General features: G+C 41.3%; 1 protein-coding gene across 1 annotated transcript; it reads right to left on the bottom strand.

The window, feature by feature from the left end:
• Positions 1-4,804: 4,804 nt before the first annotated feature.
• PIGX (phosphatidylinositol glycan anchor biosynthesis class X) lies at positions 4,805-17,909 on the bottom strand. The gene is given in 8 exon segments (XM_050965649.1): positions 4,805-6,258; positions 11,569-11,669; positions 13,053-13,266; positions 14,843-14,984; positions 15,532-15,595; positions 16,307-16,409; positions 17,771-17,879; positions 17,881-17,909. Coding segments are annotated over 8 exon segments (906 nt in total). The 5' UTR covers positions 17,895-17,909; the 3' UTR covers positions 4,805-6,099.
• Between the last annotated feature and the right edge of the window lie 13 nt (positions 17,910-17,922).

The raw sequence follows: 17,922 nt of genomic DNA, 5'->3' as shown, positions 1-17,922 counted from the left end.
GCATGGAGCAAACAGGAGACACTGGATCAGATTGCTGTATGGAGAGAAGAATCTGTGCTTCCCTCCTCTTCCACCCCACCCCACCCGGGCTACCTTATCAGTTATCTCCCTTTTTTTTAAATTAATAAAGAAAGAATGCATGGTTTCAAAACAATAGTGATTTTATTTATAGAGGAGAGGTAGCTCAGTGGTTTGAGCATTAGCCTGCTAAACCCAGGGTTGTAAGTTCAATCCTTGAGGGGCCACTTAGGGATCTGGGGCAAAATCAGTACTTGGTCCTGCTAATGAAGGCAGGGGGCTGGCCTCAATGACCTTTCAGGGTCCTTTCCAGCTCTATGAGATATATCTGTCTCCATATTTTTATTTATTTATTTCCTTTGCCAGCTGTGATCAAAGGTTGGCTTACAGGGAATTAAAATCAACAAAGGGGGCGGGGTTGCGTCAAGGAGAAACACACACAACTGTCACACCATAGCCTAGCCAGTCATGAAACTTGTTTTCAAAGCCTCTCTGACGTGCAGCACACCTACCTGTGCTTTTCTAATCACCCTAGTCTCTGGCTGTTATTGGCAGCCAGGCGATTTGCCTCAACCTCCCACCCCGCCATAAACTTCTCCCTCTTATTCTCATAGATATTATGGAGCACACAGCAAGCAGTAATAACAATGGGAATATTGGTTGCACTGAGGTCTAACCTAGTCAGAAAACAGTGCCAGTGAGCTTTTAAACATCCAAAGGCACATTCTACCACCATTCTGCACTTGCTCAGCCTATAGTTGAACTGCTCCTTACTCCTGTCCAGGGTGCCTGTGTATAGCTTCATGAGCCATGGGAGCAAGGGATAGGTTGGGTCTCTAAGGATAACTATTGGCATTTCAACATCCCCAACAGTAATTTTCTGGTCTGAGAAGTAAGTCCCTTCTTGCAGTTGCTCAAACAGCCCGGAGTTCCTAAATATGTGAGCGTCATGCACCTTTCCCAGCCAACCCAAGTTGATGTCGGTGAAATGGCCCTTGTGATCCACCAGTGTTTGCAGCACCATTGAGAAGTACCCCTTGTGGTTTATGTACTGTTTGACAAGGTGGTCCGGTGCCAAGATACGGATATGTGTTCCGTCTATCACCCCACCACAGTTAGGGAAACCCATTGCAGCAAAGCCATCCACTATGACCTGCACATTTCCCAGAGTCACTATCCTTGATAGCAGAATGTCAGGGATTGCACTGACTACTTGAATCACAGCAGTCCCCACAGTAGATTTGCCCACTCCAAATTGATTCTCGATTCAGGTAGCAGTCAGGAGTTGCAGGCTTCCAGAGGGCTATTGCCACTCGCTTCTCAACTGTCAGGGCAGCTCTCATCTTGATATTTCCGCACTTCAGGGCAGGAGAAAGCAACTCACAAGAGTTCCAGGAAAGTGGCCTTACGCACGTGAAAGTTTCACAGCCACTGGGAATCATCCCATGCCTGCAACACTATGCGGTCTCACCAGTGTGTGCTTGTTTGCCGGGCCCCGAATCGCCGTTCCACTCTATCAACCAGCCCCACTGCTGCCATGATGTCCCAACTGCCATATCACGTGCTTTCAGGAACGTCTGTGTCCATGTCCTCCTCACAATCGTCCTTGTGCTACCATCTCTTAGCCAAGATCTGCACATACTGCAGTATAATGCGCAAGATGTTTACAATGCTCGCAAGAGCAGCGGTGAGCTGAGCAGGCTCCATGCTTGCCATGCTATGGTGTCTGCATGGGTCACCCAGGAAAAAAGGCACGAAATGATTGTGTGCATCTACTTTCATGGAGAGAGGGAGGGGAGACTGATGACATGTACCCAAAACCACCTGCAACAATGTTTTTGCCCCACCAGGCATTGGGAGCTTAACCCAGAATTCCAATGGGCAGCGGAGACTGCAGGAACTGTGGGATAGCTTCCCACCGTGCACCGCTCCGTGAGTCAATGCTAGCCATGGTAGTGAGGACACACACTGCTGACTTAATTCACTTTGTGTATGTCCCCACTATCAACTGTATAAAATCGATTTCTAAAAATCGACATATAAAATTGACCTAATTTCGTAGTGTAGACATACAATGGAGTCACAGACTGTCCTCTTAGGGTAAGACTGGTATAGTGATCCAGGAGTTCACAGGCTTGGTGAAATCTAATTATAGAACATACCACCAGTTTGGGGTATCTGCCTATAATTTCTAACACTCTGCCCTGAGGTATGCACTCGCAGTTGGTGGGCCACTCCAGACAGTGCGATACCCTTCGTGATCTCTTCAGTGAGCAGCCTTGAAACAGAGATTTTAGGAACAGAAGACAAACCAGAAGAAACCCCCAGGGCTGCTGAGCTTCACCCCTTACAATTACAAACAACCCCACCATACAATCTCACTCAAATTTGTCAGGCTCTGTCTTAAAACTAATTAAGTTGTTTGCCCTCACAACTCTTATTGGGAGGCTATTCCAGACCGTCACCCCTCTGATGGTTAGAAATCTTCTAATTTCCAGCCTGATTTTGTTCACGACCAGTTTATACCCCTTTGATCATGTGCCATCATTGTCCTGTAGTTTCAATAGCTTTTCACCCTCCCTGCTGTATTCAGAGAGAGCAACTGTACTCTTAGCCTTCTTTTTGCTAAGTTCTTCCAGTCTCCTCTCATTAAATAAGCCCTTCATTCACCTGATCATCCTAGGAGCTCTTTTCTTCACCTTTTCCAGTTTGCATTAATCTTTTTTTGAACATGAGTGACCACAATTGTACACAATATTCCAAATGAGGTCTTACCAGTGCTTTGTACAATGGCATAATACTTCTCTATCTTTACTGGAAATGCCTTGCCTGATGCATTCTAGAATCACATTTGCCTTTTTTCACAGCTGCATCACACTGGTGACTCAGTCATCCTGTGACTGACCCACACACCCAGGTCTCTCTCCTCCTCTGTCACTTCCAGCTGATAAGCCCCAATTTATAGCAGAAATTCTTGTGTTTAGACCCTAACTGAATGACCTTGCACTTTGTACTATTGAATTTCATCCCATTTCTGTTACTCCAGTCTTCAAGATCATGCAGATCTTCCACGATAATATTCCGATCCTCCTCTGTATTTACAATGCCTCTCAGCTTTGCATCAAATTTCATTAGTATGCTCCTACTTGTGCCAAAGTCAATAATAAAAATATTAATAACAGTTCCAAGACGAATCCACTAGTAACCTCCCTCCAGTCTGCCTTTCAACACAAGCCACTGCTTTCTTCCGTTAGCCAGTTTCTTACTCACATTGTAATTATTATTATACTAATCTCCAACTTCTCTACTTTAACTACTAATTTTCCATGTGGTACTATGTCAAGTCAAATGCTTTACCAAGGTCCAAGAGTGTTAAATCTGTTTCGTTTACCTTATCTAAAAATTAGTTAGCTTCTCAAAAAAGGAAATCAGGTTAGTCTGGCACAATCTACCTCTGGTAAACTCATGTTGCATTACATCCCATTCTTCAATTACCTGCATTAATTGAATTATTCTTTCCTTCACAAGAATTCTCCTCACTTTACACATCCTTATCTTTAATTCAGAAATCAATGCTGCCCCACTGCCTCTCCATATTCACCACTGAGCCCAAGATATGACCGATACCTAGATATCACAGTGACTGGCACGTTAGACCTTTATGATGGCAGACACTGCATTCAGCAACAACAGGCAAGAACATTAGTGTGTCTGCAAAGGGAAAAAAAGGGAACATTTAACTTGGAGTCCAACTGCCACCATTATTAGTGTTGTCTTGGCCATTAAACTCAGTTAAAGCTTCTAAAGATTAAGCCTACTAGTCCCAAATTGCTAATTCTGTATTCACATTACTACTTCTATCAGAAATTCAGGAATAGATACCATTGCAATTTATCAGAGCAGATTTTTTCTCTCAAATTAACTTGAAATAATTAACATAAACATTAATGAAGATAAGTAAAATGCTAATTAATTTATCCTACCCTGTTCCACATTTGCACTACAATGACCAGGCACAAACAAAACTAATCTAGTACACTGATGCTATCCTCACTAGGACGCACCTAATTTTTAAAGCAAATTATTTGATTAGGAACAACAGCATGCTTGGTTCTGTGCAATTCATAAAGATACAGACCATTTCTCCTACTCCAATTTACCACAGTGGACTTTGTTTTCCATTTTTACAGTCACATCTGCACATTTCTCAGCCACTCACTCATTAAGTTTCACCACTAGCAGTATTTTCCTAATTTGTCCCATGGAAATTAAATTTTCTTTCTCTAGGCAATGATATCTGGTGGCCTAATCACTTTAAATACTTCACACTAAACTTTATCTAATTGTCCTCAACATTAATATAATCGTGAACAAGGGGAGGAACTTCAAAAGAGAACTATCTGCCAGAGCTGGGGGACATTTGTGATGGCACAGTACCAAGGGTCAGCCTGCAGTATAAAGCACGTGCTTGGACATAAGACAGCGAAAAAACAAACAAAACACACTTAAATTTGGAAATTAAAACAAACAAACAAAAAAACCCATCCAAGGACAAGTTAAACAACAGCTGTTCACAGCTGATCTCATCATGGCACAGCTGCTCAGACGTGTTAAATAAGTAACAAATAAAGTCTATCAGCAATTTTTTTAACCTCTCCCTTCCCCCAAACAGATGCAGAGGAGTCAGAAACTGAAGTAATGGATGAAGTACTGGTGCAGCCATCATCATTCAGCACTTGACAAGGGAAAACAAGAGACTAGAGTCAAATCACTTTCCAACCTGTGGTAGAAGTCACAAGACAAGCTCTTTACTGAGTTTCAGAAGGAGATGAACGATGCCCAGGAATTCCAGAAGGTACAGCTGTGGAGGAAGAGGAAAGGCCAATTCTGCTGACAGAGGAAGGACTAGGCTGCGCAACTACAGGCCACACAAGAAGGGTATAGGAATAGAATTTGAAAGACAGGACTTTTGCTTTTTATTGCATCTGTAATTTCATAAACAGAATCACCTATATTTAAAATCCTCTAGGTATATGGGAAATAAAAGTCTTCTGCACAAATCTGCCTTATGAGTTATCTTAAACTCATAATGCCCTCTACTGACAAACAACAGAAACACAAGATGCATTTGGATCAGCTCAATTTTTCCATTAATGAAGCAATTTCCTCTCTGTTTCCTTGTGTTTCTTAATAGCTCTGATTATCTCCAGTCTTCCAAGTATTCAATTCCAGCTTAGCATCATTTCATAGATTCCAAGGCCAGAAGGGACCACTGTGGTCATCTAGTCCGTCGTCCTGCATAACACATACTATACAGCTTCCTCAAAATAATTCCTGTTTGGATGAGGCTCTATTATTTCATAGGCTCTATTATCTTCTGAAAAATCAGAGTTATTAGTACAGCTTCTGATTTACTCAGTAAACACCTGAAAATTTCTTCCAAATTCTTAAGGCCTCTTTAAAGTCACATAAATCTGTATGCATCCTGCAGGTCAATGTTAATAAAACTGGGATCATTGTGTCTTTCCAATGTTTGGAAATACTTTCCAGATAAATATACAAAACAAATTAAAATACAACAAAGCTGAATTATGTAACAGTTTAAAATTCAAACATTTAATGACCAGGGAACTTGTTTCTCTGATAATAATCAAGCTACCAAGTCAGTTTGTTTAAAATCTTGGAAGATGAATATGTAACGAGGCATTGTGGTCCAGCACATAGGGCACACTAGATCAGGAGACCCAGCTCTGCCACAGAATTGGTGCTTGACCTTGGGAAGTCATCTCATCTCTCTGTCTCTTTGTTCTCCCTCCCATCCTCTGTCTGCTTTGTCTATTTAGAATGCACGTTCTTCAGTGCAGGGATGGTCTCTTACTAGGTGTTTGTACAGTGCCTGGCACAAGAGGGTCATGATCTCAGATGGGTCCTCTAGGCATTATCATAATACAGGTGATAGATAATAAACTGCATTCCATTTATGGAACCCTAAATGGAACAGACTAAGTTTGCATTCAGTTAAATTTAATGCATGGTACTCATTTTTTCATACTGACGCCAGCTATAAAGTCTTGCTCAGTTTCATTCTGAGCAGTGCACCAAGGAGAAGTGTCCATATTTACATACAGCTGCAAGAACCAAACTGGAGCACAGGACTGTGGTAAGAAGAGTCACTGCACATACCAAGGTACCATGTTGTTTGAGCCCCACTGGAACCTTCAGTATCACTTCCTTATTTACCTATGAGGAGAGAGTTGGATGTTAAACCTGAGTAAAAACATACTCTTGAGCTATTATTCCATATTCAATAGCTTTTGTTTCTCTTTTAGATACAGTAATTAAGCAAGATTCACACCACAATCTATTTAATGTTAGTGAACAGCCCTCAACATCATTTAACTGCTCTAGTTGTTCAGGCGCTCGCTATTCATTTACAAGATTTATCCTTTCATGCAGTATTGGAATTCAAAAGTCAAAGCTGAGGGAGAGACATTTCCATTTAGTCTGCCTGCCCATCTTGAGAGCTGGCTTCTTCTTGAACTTCTGGGGCATTTATCTGGTACACAATACCTGAGGCACTGTACTGTGCATTTATTTTCTCTACAGCTTTGCTCTTATATTAGCCTTGACATTAGAAACATTATGCAACTCCTGCACACTGGAGGAATAAGCTTATGGAATGAATGCTTGGATAAATAACTCTCACATAACAGTGACCTGCAAAGACAAAAAAAGGGCTTGTGTCTTTTTATGCTCCTTATCGTTCCTGAAGTCCTGAAAGATTTTTGTCACGATCAATAAACAAGAAGTCCTCCAGCAAAAGCAGGTGACCAGACATAATATTCTGGATATTTCCATGGGGGGGGGGGAGGGGAAGCAAAAAGACACACACACACACACACATATATATATATATATATATATATTTTTAAAAACCTGACCAAAAGCTTCCATGCCTTCTTTATATATAAACAAAAAAGGACACAAAAACCACCTTCTTTAAATACTTTGTAGGTCACCTTTAATGTTCTGTAGCCTCCAAAGATTTCCTAGAGGCAGGGTTGCTCAAATTACAGTGCCAGATCACTCTTATTTCAGATTCTCTGCACTACTGCAGCACTGTTGAGTTTCAAAGCCAAGTGCTGACTGTATCAAGGACTTGCATCAAAAACCAGCATAAATGAAATAAAAACACTTCATCGGAGACATAAGCCATAGGTTAAGCATTCAGACTGGCATGAAAGGCCTTTCCCCATATCATTCTTTACACTTTTCTCTGAAAATCATCCAACACAAAATGCATAAACCCAAGAACATTCACCTTCCTCTTTTTGTTCTTCAAATCAGGAGTAAAATCTTTATGCATAGGCTTGGAAGGATTAGATTTTTATTGTTAAATGTCAGTAAGCGCCTATTTCACTGTACACACACTGGATGAAAAAATATTTCCATCAGTGATAATAAAAATTTACAGACAAGCAAAGTAAGAAAAATGCTGCTTAAGAACTTATTAGAATAAGGATATTTACTTTGTATATTCTGACATGTGAGGTTGACAATTTATATTTCAGTGGTTATAATTGTTTAACTTTTTGAATCTCAACATCTACTATAATTAAATAATTATTGTCTGACCCTCAATTTCCCACAGCTGTGAAAATTTAAATGGGTAAAAACTGAAAAAATGCCAAGCCTAGTTATGAAGACCAATGCATAACATCAGTTATACCTCAGGGCTCCAGGTAAACCACTACAGGATGGGGAAAGGTCCAGAGACAGCACCAGTCATCAAGGAAAGGGACAGCACAGAATGAGCCATGAGCATAAGGGTACAGAAGGAGCAAAAGTGGAAACTAGGTCAAATTATGAAGGATGAATATTAAAAAACAACACATGGAGGAACAAAATTAGAAAGGCCAAGGCACAAAATGAGATTCAACTAGCTATGGACATAAAGGGTAACAAGACAACATTTTACAAATGCTTTAGAAGCAAGAGAAAGACCAAGGACAAGGTAAGTCCATTACTCAAGGAAGAGGGAAAGACAATAACAGAAAACGCAGCAATGGCAGAAGTGTCAAATGACTTTTTTGTTTCAGTTTTCATCAAAAAAAGTTAGCAGTTATTAGACAATGAACATAATAACATCAGTGCAAATGGGGTAAGATATGAGGCTCATATAGGAAAATAAGTTAAGAATAGACAAGTTAGATGTCTGGAAGTCGGCAAGGCCTGATAAAATACATTCTAGAATACTCAGGGAACTGGCTGAAGACACCTCTGAGCCATTAGCGATTATCTTTGAGAACTCATGGAACACAGGAGAGATCCCAGAGAACTGGAAAAGGGCAAATATAGTACCTGTGTATGAAAAGGGCAATAAGGACAACCCAGGGAATTATAGACCAGTCAGTTCTCGTAGGGGGGTATGCAAGAAAAATCCTTTAATGGAAGTAGAGCATGAGTTGCGTTCCACCATTTTTCCCACTCCCCACTGACCCCAGAACCAAATATGCTAGACATTGTTAGGAGTAGTTATGGGCAGATAAAATTAAAGAATAATCAAGTAACTATGTCTCATTTAAGCTGGGGGCTCATCAGTTGAAAACACAGAGGAGGAGAAAGACCTAGGTGCATTAGCTGACCACAGGGTGACTTAGTCACCTACATGATGTGGCCATAAAAAAAGGCAAATGCAATCCTAGGACGTATCAGGCAAGATATTTCAAGTAGACACTGGGAAGCATTAATGCTATTGTCCAAGGTACTGGTCAGACCTCACTGGGAATATGATGTACTGTTCTGGTCACCCATGTTCAAGAAACATGGATTCAAACTCAAACAGGAGCAGAAATGATTGGGGAATGTAAAGCCTATCTTACAAGAGGAGACTAAAAAAGCTTGGCTTATATAGCTCCGCAAAACAAAGTCTGACAGGGAATATGACTGCTCTCTATGAATACAACAGGTGGGTAAACACCAGGGAGGGAGAAGAGCTATATAAAGAAAAGGATAACATTGGCAAAAGAACAAATGGGGACAAACTGGTCAGGAACAAGTTTAGGCTGGAAATTAGAAGGTTTCTAACCATCAGAGGCATGAGGTTCTGGAACAGCCTCCCAATGTGGGGGGGAGGGGGAGACAACCTAACTAGTTTTTAAATGGAGCTTGACTCCATAATAGAGACTAAATTTAAATGCCAAAATTGTCACTATGGCTAAACACAAGGTAAAAGCAGCAGTGAGAGGGAAAGAGGCATCCTTTAAAAAGTAGAAGTTAAATTCTAGTGAGAAAAACAGAAAGAAGCATTAACTCTGGCAAATAAAGTGTAAAAATATAATTAGGAAGGCCAAAAAAGAATTTGAAGAACAGCTAGCCAAAGACTCAAAAAGTAATAGCAAAAAAATTTTGCCAAAAAGTACATCAGAAGCAGGAAGCCTGCTAAATAACCAGTGAGGCTAATGGACGATCAAGATGCTAAAGGAGCGCTCAAGGACGATAAGGCTATTGTGGAGAAACTAAATGAATTCTTTGCATTGGTCTTCACGGGTGAGGAAGTGAGAGAGATTCCCAAACTTGAGCCATTCTTTTTAGGTGACAAATTTGAGGAACTGTCCCAGATTGAGGAGACATTAAAGGTGGTTTTGGAACAAACTGATAAATTAAACAATAATAAGTCCCCAGGACCAGATGATATTCACCCAAGAGTTCTGAAGGAACTCAAATGTGAAATTGCAGAACTATTAACTGTGGTTTCAAGTATCAGAGGGGTAGCCGTGTTAGTCTGGATTTGTAAAAGCAGCAAAGAGTCCTGTGGCACCTTATAGACTAACAGATGTATTGGAGCATGAGCTTTCATGGGTGAATACCCACTTCGTCGGATGCATGACGGAAGATGCATGACGAAGGATGCAAACTGTGGTTTGTAATCTATCATTTAAAGCAGCTTCTGTACCAAATGACTGGAGGATAGCTAATGTGACACCAACTTTTAAAAAGGGCTCCAGAGGTGATCTCGGCAATTACAGACCAGCCTGACTTCAATACCAGGCAAACTGGTTGAAACTATAGTAAAGAACATAACTATCAGACACATAGATGAACATACTTTGTTGGGAAAGAGTCAACATGTTTTTTGTAAAGGGAAATCATGCCTCATCAATCTACTAGAATTCTTTGAGAGGGTTGGCAAGCATGTGGACAAGGGGGATCCAGTGTATTTAGATTTTCAAAAAGCAAGATCCCTCACCAAAGGCTCTTGGGCAAAGTGGGCTGTCATGGGATAGGAGGGAAGGTCCTCTCATGGATTGGTAACTGGTTAAAAGATCGGAAACAAAGGGTAGGAATAATAGTCAGTTTTCAGAACGGAGGGAGGTAAACAGTGGTGTCCCCCAGGGGTCTATACTGGGACCAGTCCTATTCAACATTTTCATAAATGATCTCAAAAACGGGGTAAAAAGTGCAGTGGCAAAATTTGCAGATGATGCAAAACTACTCAAGATAGTTGGATCCAGGGCAGACTGTGAGGAGCTGCAGAGGGATCTCATGGAACTGGGTGACTGGGCGGCAAGGTGGCAGATGAAATTCAATGTTGATAAATGCAGAATAATAGACATTGGAAAGAATGAGCCAAACTATACATATAAAATGATGGGATCTAAATTAGCTGTTAACACTCAAGAAAGAGATCTTGGAGTCCTTGTGGATAGTTCTCTGAAAACATCCACTCAATGTGCAAGGGCAGTCAAGGAAGGGAGCGGGATAGACAGTAGGACAGAAAGTGTCATATTGCCTCTATATAGATTCATGGTATGCCCACATCTTGAATACTGCGTACAGATGTGGTCGCCCCATCTCAAAAACGATATATTGGAAAAGGTTCAGAAAAGGGCAACAAATATGATTAGGGGAATAAAACAGCTTCCATATGAGGACAGATTAATGAGACTGGGACTTTTCAGCTTGGAAAAGAGATGACTAAGGAAGGATATGATAGGGTCTATAAAATCATAACTGGTGTGGAGAAAGTAAATAAGGAAGTGTTATTTACTCCTTCTCATAATACATGAGCTAGGATTCACCCAATGAAATTAATAAGCAACAGGTTTAAAACAAAGAAAAAGAAGTATTTCCTCACACAACGAAGTCAACCTGTGGAAATCCTTGCCACAGGATGTTGTGAAGGCCAAGACTACAACATGATTCAAAAAAGAACTAGATAAATTCATGGAGAATAGGTCCATCAATAGCTATTTGCCAGGATGGACAGGGATGGTGTCTCTAGCCACTGTTCGCCAGAAGCTGGGCATGGGAGACAGGGGATGGATCACTCAATGATTACCTGTTCTGTTCATTCCCTCTTGGGCACCTGGCATTGGCCACTGTCGGAAGACAGGATATTTGGCTAGTTGGACCTTTTGTCTAACCCTTATAGCTGTTCTTATGTTCTTACAAGTTTATGAATGGGATTTAATGACAGGGCTGTCTGTGATAGCAAGGGACTAGATTAAATGATCTAGGAGGCCCCTTCAGTCTGAAATAGGAACTTACACGTTTGTACTTCACATTGTTCCAATGACAGGTATGCCTGTTTCTCACTGAACATGGAGCTTCCACTTCAGAATACTTCCAACATTCAACTGATGGGAAACCTAGGAAAAGCAGAAATATGTTACATCAAGAATCAGACCAGGATGAGGCAATATATGGAATTCAAAATCCTTTCAAAGGGGATATCTGTCTATCATGCAGCTTAGCAGTTTCTACTCACTAAAAGCTAAGGAGTGAAATAACATCAACACTGGCAGAACTTTGCTGGGAAACCTGCACATTCAAACTAGCGCCACCAGTCCCTTTCATAAATCCTTAAACAACAAATTTTTGGATATATAAGAAAGTCTACACCAATAGTGAAATCCTAGCCCCACTGAATAGCAAATAGGGCTGAAATACAATTCAAATGGCACAAGGATTTCACTGTTGGTCTTTGGGCTGTCTCCAATTTCCAGCCTTGCTGCTCTGGCTCCTGCCTCCACCATACCCCATAATAAACTATTTTAACATTTTTCCTTATGGACTCCTGTTGTATCTCTGCAATGCTATTTTTTAAATTTAGTCTATTACTAAGAAATGTGGATCCCTACCATTAAAGTTTACTACAGGTGGCAGGGAGACAGGGGAAGGCAAAAATCCCATTATCAAAGTATATAGAACCCCCCTATAGTCCCAAAGATGTAAGAGTGAAAATAATCCATCAAATAATGCCTGAGTAAAAAGACATAAAGTGAGAAATGTATTCACATATCTGGTTTGGCGGTGAGCTAGGGAGAGTCTGTCTCTTGAAAAGAAACACTTTTGTAGTAGGAGTGGGGACTTGATTGTTTATAAGATTTTAAATTATAGAGATACTGGATTTTTCTTTTTTTTTTTTTAATAAAGAGTCTCAAGCTCCTACTATTCCGTCACTCAGAAAGTCAAGAGTCCCTACAAAGATTTTCTTACTTAAACTTTGTGAGGGCTGGAAAGCACCAGAATACTTTTGAGTGATACAGTTCAGCTTTCCTTCATATAGACTAAGCCACGAACTGCATCAATTGCAAGTTAGAATGCTGTGGAAACAAGTGAGCCATGCAAATCTTCATCAGTCCAGATTCTAAGGAGCAGGCCAACTGTCAACACTCCCATCTTAAATACCCATATTAGGGGATACAATCCTCCTTCCCTGGGATGGGGTGGGGGTTACCTAGAGGATAAAAAAAGTATAACTGGGATTTCCAAGAAGTTTATAACAATTAAACCTAAATTAGCCCTTTGTCAGGATAAAGTAGCATTGATCCAAATAGATGTAAAAAAAAAGAATTATTTGCCCTTCTTTTGCAGTCACTATTTTCCCCATTTTTAAATAACTATCCACATATCTCTCTCCACCAATGATTTTCCCCAAAGTCCGGATTTCACACTCTGTATGGTAATAGTTATTTCTCTAATCCCTCCCTCTTTCATAAAACAAAGTAGGAGTTATGTGTATTTCTCACTTTTATGGCAATGAATCAATATTTCTGGACTCTTCAGAACAGTAAATGCTTCCCCATCATCCTCTGTTGGCCGGTGATACCGGCAGTGCACAGGCAACATGGCTTTAAAACAGCTAGCACGTTGAGGGTCAGGTTTTGTGTAAACAACAATGGCAAGGTCTGTGGCTAAGTATTCAGGAGATTCCACATCAACAGTATCTGGAATCATCAGAGCCTGTGGAAAACAAAGACACAGTCAATAGTCTCCCTCTGCCTGTAGAGGGAGAAGGGCCTGGCTGCAGGGAGCTAGTACTAGGGGGTTGCAAGGTGCAGCCCAGGGGTAGGCCAAGGCAGCAGGTCCAAACCCTCCTAGCTTGAGGTCTTCAAACCACAATTTGAAGACTTCAATAACTCGGACATAGGTTAGGGGTTTGTTATAGAAGTGGATGGGTAGGGTTCTGTGGCCTGCTTTGTGCAGGAGGTCAGACTAGATGATCATATGGTCCCTTCTGACCCTAAAGTCTATGATTCTAATACAGATGACTGAATGTCAGGAAAAACACACTGATAAATGTCATGAAAAACACACTGATATTGTTATACAGGGAATACAGGATTAAAATGACTAAAATAGTCAGCCTGTCAAGGTAACCTACTACAATGTCATGAGGGAGACAACAGTTTAATTCCCAGACTAGAGACCTTTTCCTCAGGATGATTAAAATAAATGAGCCATGTTCATTCTGTGTCTGTTCTAATCATATAGTGTCCATCACTGTTATGCTACTGACTTTAGTGGTGTTACAGTAGTTACATGAGGACTACATTTGGGCCAATATTTTAAATTTGTATTACAGTACTGCCTAAAGGCTTCAACAGAGTTTGGAGTCCCATTGTGTTCAGCACCATATCTACACATAGTAAGAGACAGGTCTTACAACCTAAATAGACAAGATAGACAAAGGATGGGATAAAGAGATCATCATCTCCACTTTACAGAGGAAGAACTGAGGCATATAGATTAAGGGACTTGTCTGAGGTCACACAGATTGTTTGTGGCAGAGTCAGGAACCCGAAACAAGTCTCAGTATAGCACCTTAAACACAACACCTTCCTCACAAAATGACTTTCATTCCCAAGGATCCCAAAGTGCTCTAACAACTACTTCTCATGCATTTGCTGAAATTTCTTGTTTCCCAGCAGGTCTTGCATGAAGAACCTGGAGTATTTTGAAGAAATGCTTTAGCAGAGCCCCATAAACTTTTTCTAAACTAAATGGATAAATTTAGCTTCCAGGTCTCTTTTCTACAGTTCCCCAGGTCACTGGTGTCAGCATAAACCATAATACCACCATCCTCCCCTGTACTCTGTACAAGTCTATATTGCTCATGAGAGCCAATATATTCATACCCAATATTCTGAAAAACACACTACCTGTATAACTAGTAAGAGAATCCTATAAAAGAACCCTACATGTCTTCCAACTGTACTATAACCACTTCTTCTGGGGGAGTTCCTCAGAGCCTCAGGATCGTCTTCCTAAACAACTCCTGGACAGTTACTTCAATCTAATGCAAGTTGTTTTCCCTTCATTCTAGTTGCCATCCATGACTGTGCCCCTACATAGTAGAAAGCTCTGTCATGAGAGGGAAGGGTCACATCAGAATGGCAGGTGAAAGTTCATCTTCACGCTAATGTTGCAAATTATAGGCACTGGATATTTACTCACAAATATTCAAATCATTATATGTTTGTTTTTTCTTGTTTGAACCACTCCCAAACAAATCAACATGACCACTTGGACATCGTACCTCAGTTAGGTTGTGCTGTTGCAATGATGCCAACTCATAGGGATCCACATATAGTCCTGTTGGTAGGTGTTCTTTAATTGCCACAGTACAGCTTCCTATGGCTTCATCCCCTGCACCAAGTTCTACCTTTGTTAGCAAGTCTCTTAAAAATAACAGAAAATGTTAGCACAAATTTCAAATAACTATACAAAAATTTAAACAGTTCATCTCAAATATTAGATGTGGCTCTCTAATATTTGTAGTATGTTCGTTCTGAGAATATAGACAACAACATTTATCTATCTAGAATCTGACCTTTTCCTTTTAGGAAACACAATATTTTATCGTATTTCCATATCCGTGATAACCAACATGTCTCTTTTTTGTTAATTTCCCACTTATGCACCAGTATTACTGAAAGTACTCAGAAATACATTTTCGTGTTGGCTTCACGTTCTTGCCGTGATATAACTGATTGGTGGCCACTAAATATTTAAGCACTCATCCTGCCAATACCAACATATATGCTTACCTTTACTCATGAGTAATCCCACTGAATACAGTGCAGTGCATTTGTTCAATTATGCATGAGTTCAAAGGAGCTACTCACATGCATACAGTTTAATACATGCATGTTTGCAGAACAGGGGCCCTGAGTGGCACACTAGTAACTGATGCATTCCTCAAGTACATGGCGGTCATCAACTCACCTGTGAAATCCCTCTTTCAGAAGCTGTTGAGTCACAGTGATATCAGGACAAGTGGCCTGTGCAGCTGAAAACACCACAAAATAAACTTTTAATAAATAAAATAAACTTAATAAATTTATTATGACTGATGTTGTTTCATAAAACCCACAAAACTTTTCAGCGAGAAGGGTGGGAAATGTTCAGAACACCAGAAGAAAATGAATATTTACAAACAGAAAATTATTGCTTCTTTTTCAGATGATTTAGCATTTTGGAGGCTTTATTCCAGTGTAAAATTAAAAAACTGCAAATACACAGTACGTTTGTTTTGTGATACCTTCAAAAGCTATAATCTTAGAAATTTTATCTTTTCTTTCAATACTATACAATATATAAACAGCATTCTATGATTAGGTAGTAAAACCACAAGCATCTATGTATATCAAACTATAGATCAAATTCACTGCTAATACAAGCAGGAGTAACTCCAACAACTGTAATGAAGTTGCACCTGTTTACACCAACAATTATTTTGGTCCCACGTGTGTTCATACGTCACTGAAATAAAATGTTTGATTAGCACAGTATTACTTGAAACTAATCTCAGCAATTTATGGATATTCTGCAATGAAAAGTTTAATAACCGCTCCCACACTTATTTCACATCCCTTCTCATTTCATACTATGTGAGGAACTCACACATTATCTCTTAGCAGTTTCAATTATCAGTTGCTTAGAAAGTTTATTTGGCAGCTTGCTAAGTGAAAGCTTAAATATTTTAATTTGTTTAACTTACACAAATTTCCTGCTGTGCAAACAAGCAAGGATACTCTAAAGATGAGAATACTTCTCCAATGAAACATTCTCTCCATCCACTGCCACCGCATTTCCAAATCCAGCTGCAAAATATCACAGCTGCTATGAATACGGGATATTTCATCAACAGATTTTCAATTAAAATCAGATCTTCAAAAACCCTGTGTCTGTATCATAATTATGCACACCACATATGACACTTCCCATGTCACAAAGCCTATCAGTGTCCTTGTCTTTATCTGTCCCTGTGGGCTGGAATCAATGTCTGTGTTGGTATCTGTGTTAGCATCAAGACTTGTGTGTAGGCACATCTACACTGCAGCTGGGAGGCATTTGGGGCTCAGGTAGATGTATGCATGCTAGCTCTAATTGCTACTCTAAAAATAGCAATGTGGTCATGGTGGTGGCTCGGGCTACCCATCTAAGTATGTATTTAGTATTTCAGACAGTACTCACATGTCTAGCAAAAGCCATTGCCCATTACACCATGCACACTAGTATTTCTAGTGTACTAGCTCAATCAGAACTAGCACACCCTTCCAGCTGCAGTGTAGATGTGTCTCTGTCAAGTCCACTGATACACAGGCTATGATCTGGGGATAATAGTGGAGACAGAAAACATGTGTACACCACAAACACAAAAAATGGTGTGCTCTTAACATGGTTAGCTAACCTGGATTAGTTGATTTGATTAAAATTGCAGCAAAGACATATCAACTCAGCTTTTAACATGGGTTAATAGCTTTGAGTTCAGCCCTGACCTCTGCTACAGGCTCTGATCTGAGCTGCTAACCCAAGGCCCAGTGTCTTCAGTGGTACATTCACCAGAGCTACCTTAGAACCTACCTATTTTTGCAGTGTACACATACTTGGGGGGGGGGGTGCACGCATGCCTCAGGGTCACTGTCGGGATCACATACAAATAAGGACTGGTAGGACCCCATATGTGTCTCGGGGTCCCCATCTTTCCCAGGCATGGGTGCCAGAAGGACTGCCCATGTGTGGGGACCAAGTAACCTTAAAGGGTCCGGGAACACCCGATTTGGCCCAGCCACCAGATCTGTGGAGAGAAGTTTGGGGACCTGGTACCTCATGTTGGCTGAGGCCCCACTCCCTCCCAACTCACTTTATGTACACAGACATCACAGACACCTTGGGGGCTTCTGAGTTCGTCCCTCCGCCCCCGTCAGCGCTGCGGCCACCCCTCCGCCATGCCAACCCAGGGGAGGGGCAGGGGACTGGGCCCCACACCGAGCTCAGGCTCTGAGACGTGACGGGGGAGCAGGGCTCGCACACACACGGGCAAGGCGCCGCCACTCTCCGCACGAGTCTGCGCTCCGGTCCCGCACGCAGCCGGACCGCCACACGGCTGCAGGCGCTGGGTCCGGTCCGGTCCGGGCCATAGTGCAGGGGGAGGGGGGAGCAGCTCCCACACCACGCTCACCGCCGCGCCCGCCTGCGCCTCGCACTGTCCCCTGCACAGCGCCAGGCCCCTGCGGAAGCGACTGCCGCGCCTGCCTGATTTCGAAGGAACAGGCTCTGAGCCCCAGCGCGAGTCGCGGTTTCATTTTCTATGGTTCAGGCAACCTGTTGGGC

Source organism: Gopherus flavomarginatus, chromosome 8 (assembly GCF_025201925.1).
Source record: "Gopherus flavomarginatus isolate rGopFla2 chromosome 8, rGopFla2.mat.asm, whole genome shotgun sequence".
NCBI lineage: Eukaryota > Metazoa > Chordata > Testudines > Testudinidae > Gopherus > Gopherus flavomarginatus.
Note: the sequence above shows the minus strand (reverse complement) of the source record. Positions and strands in the feature narration are given on the sequence as shown.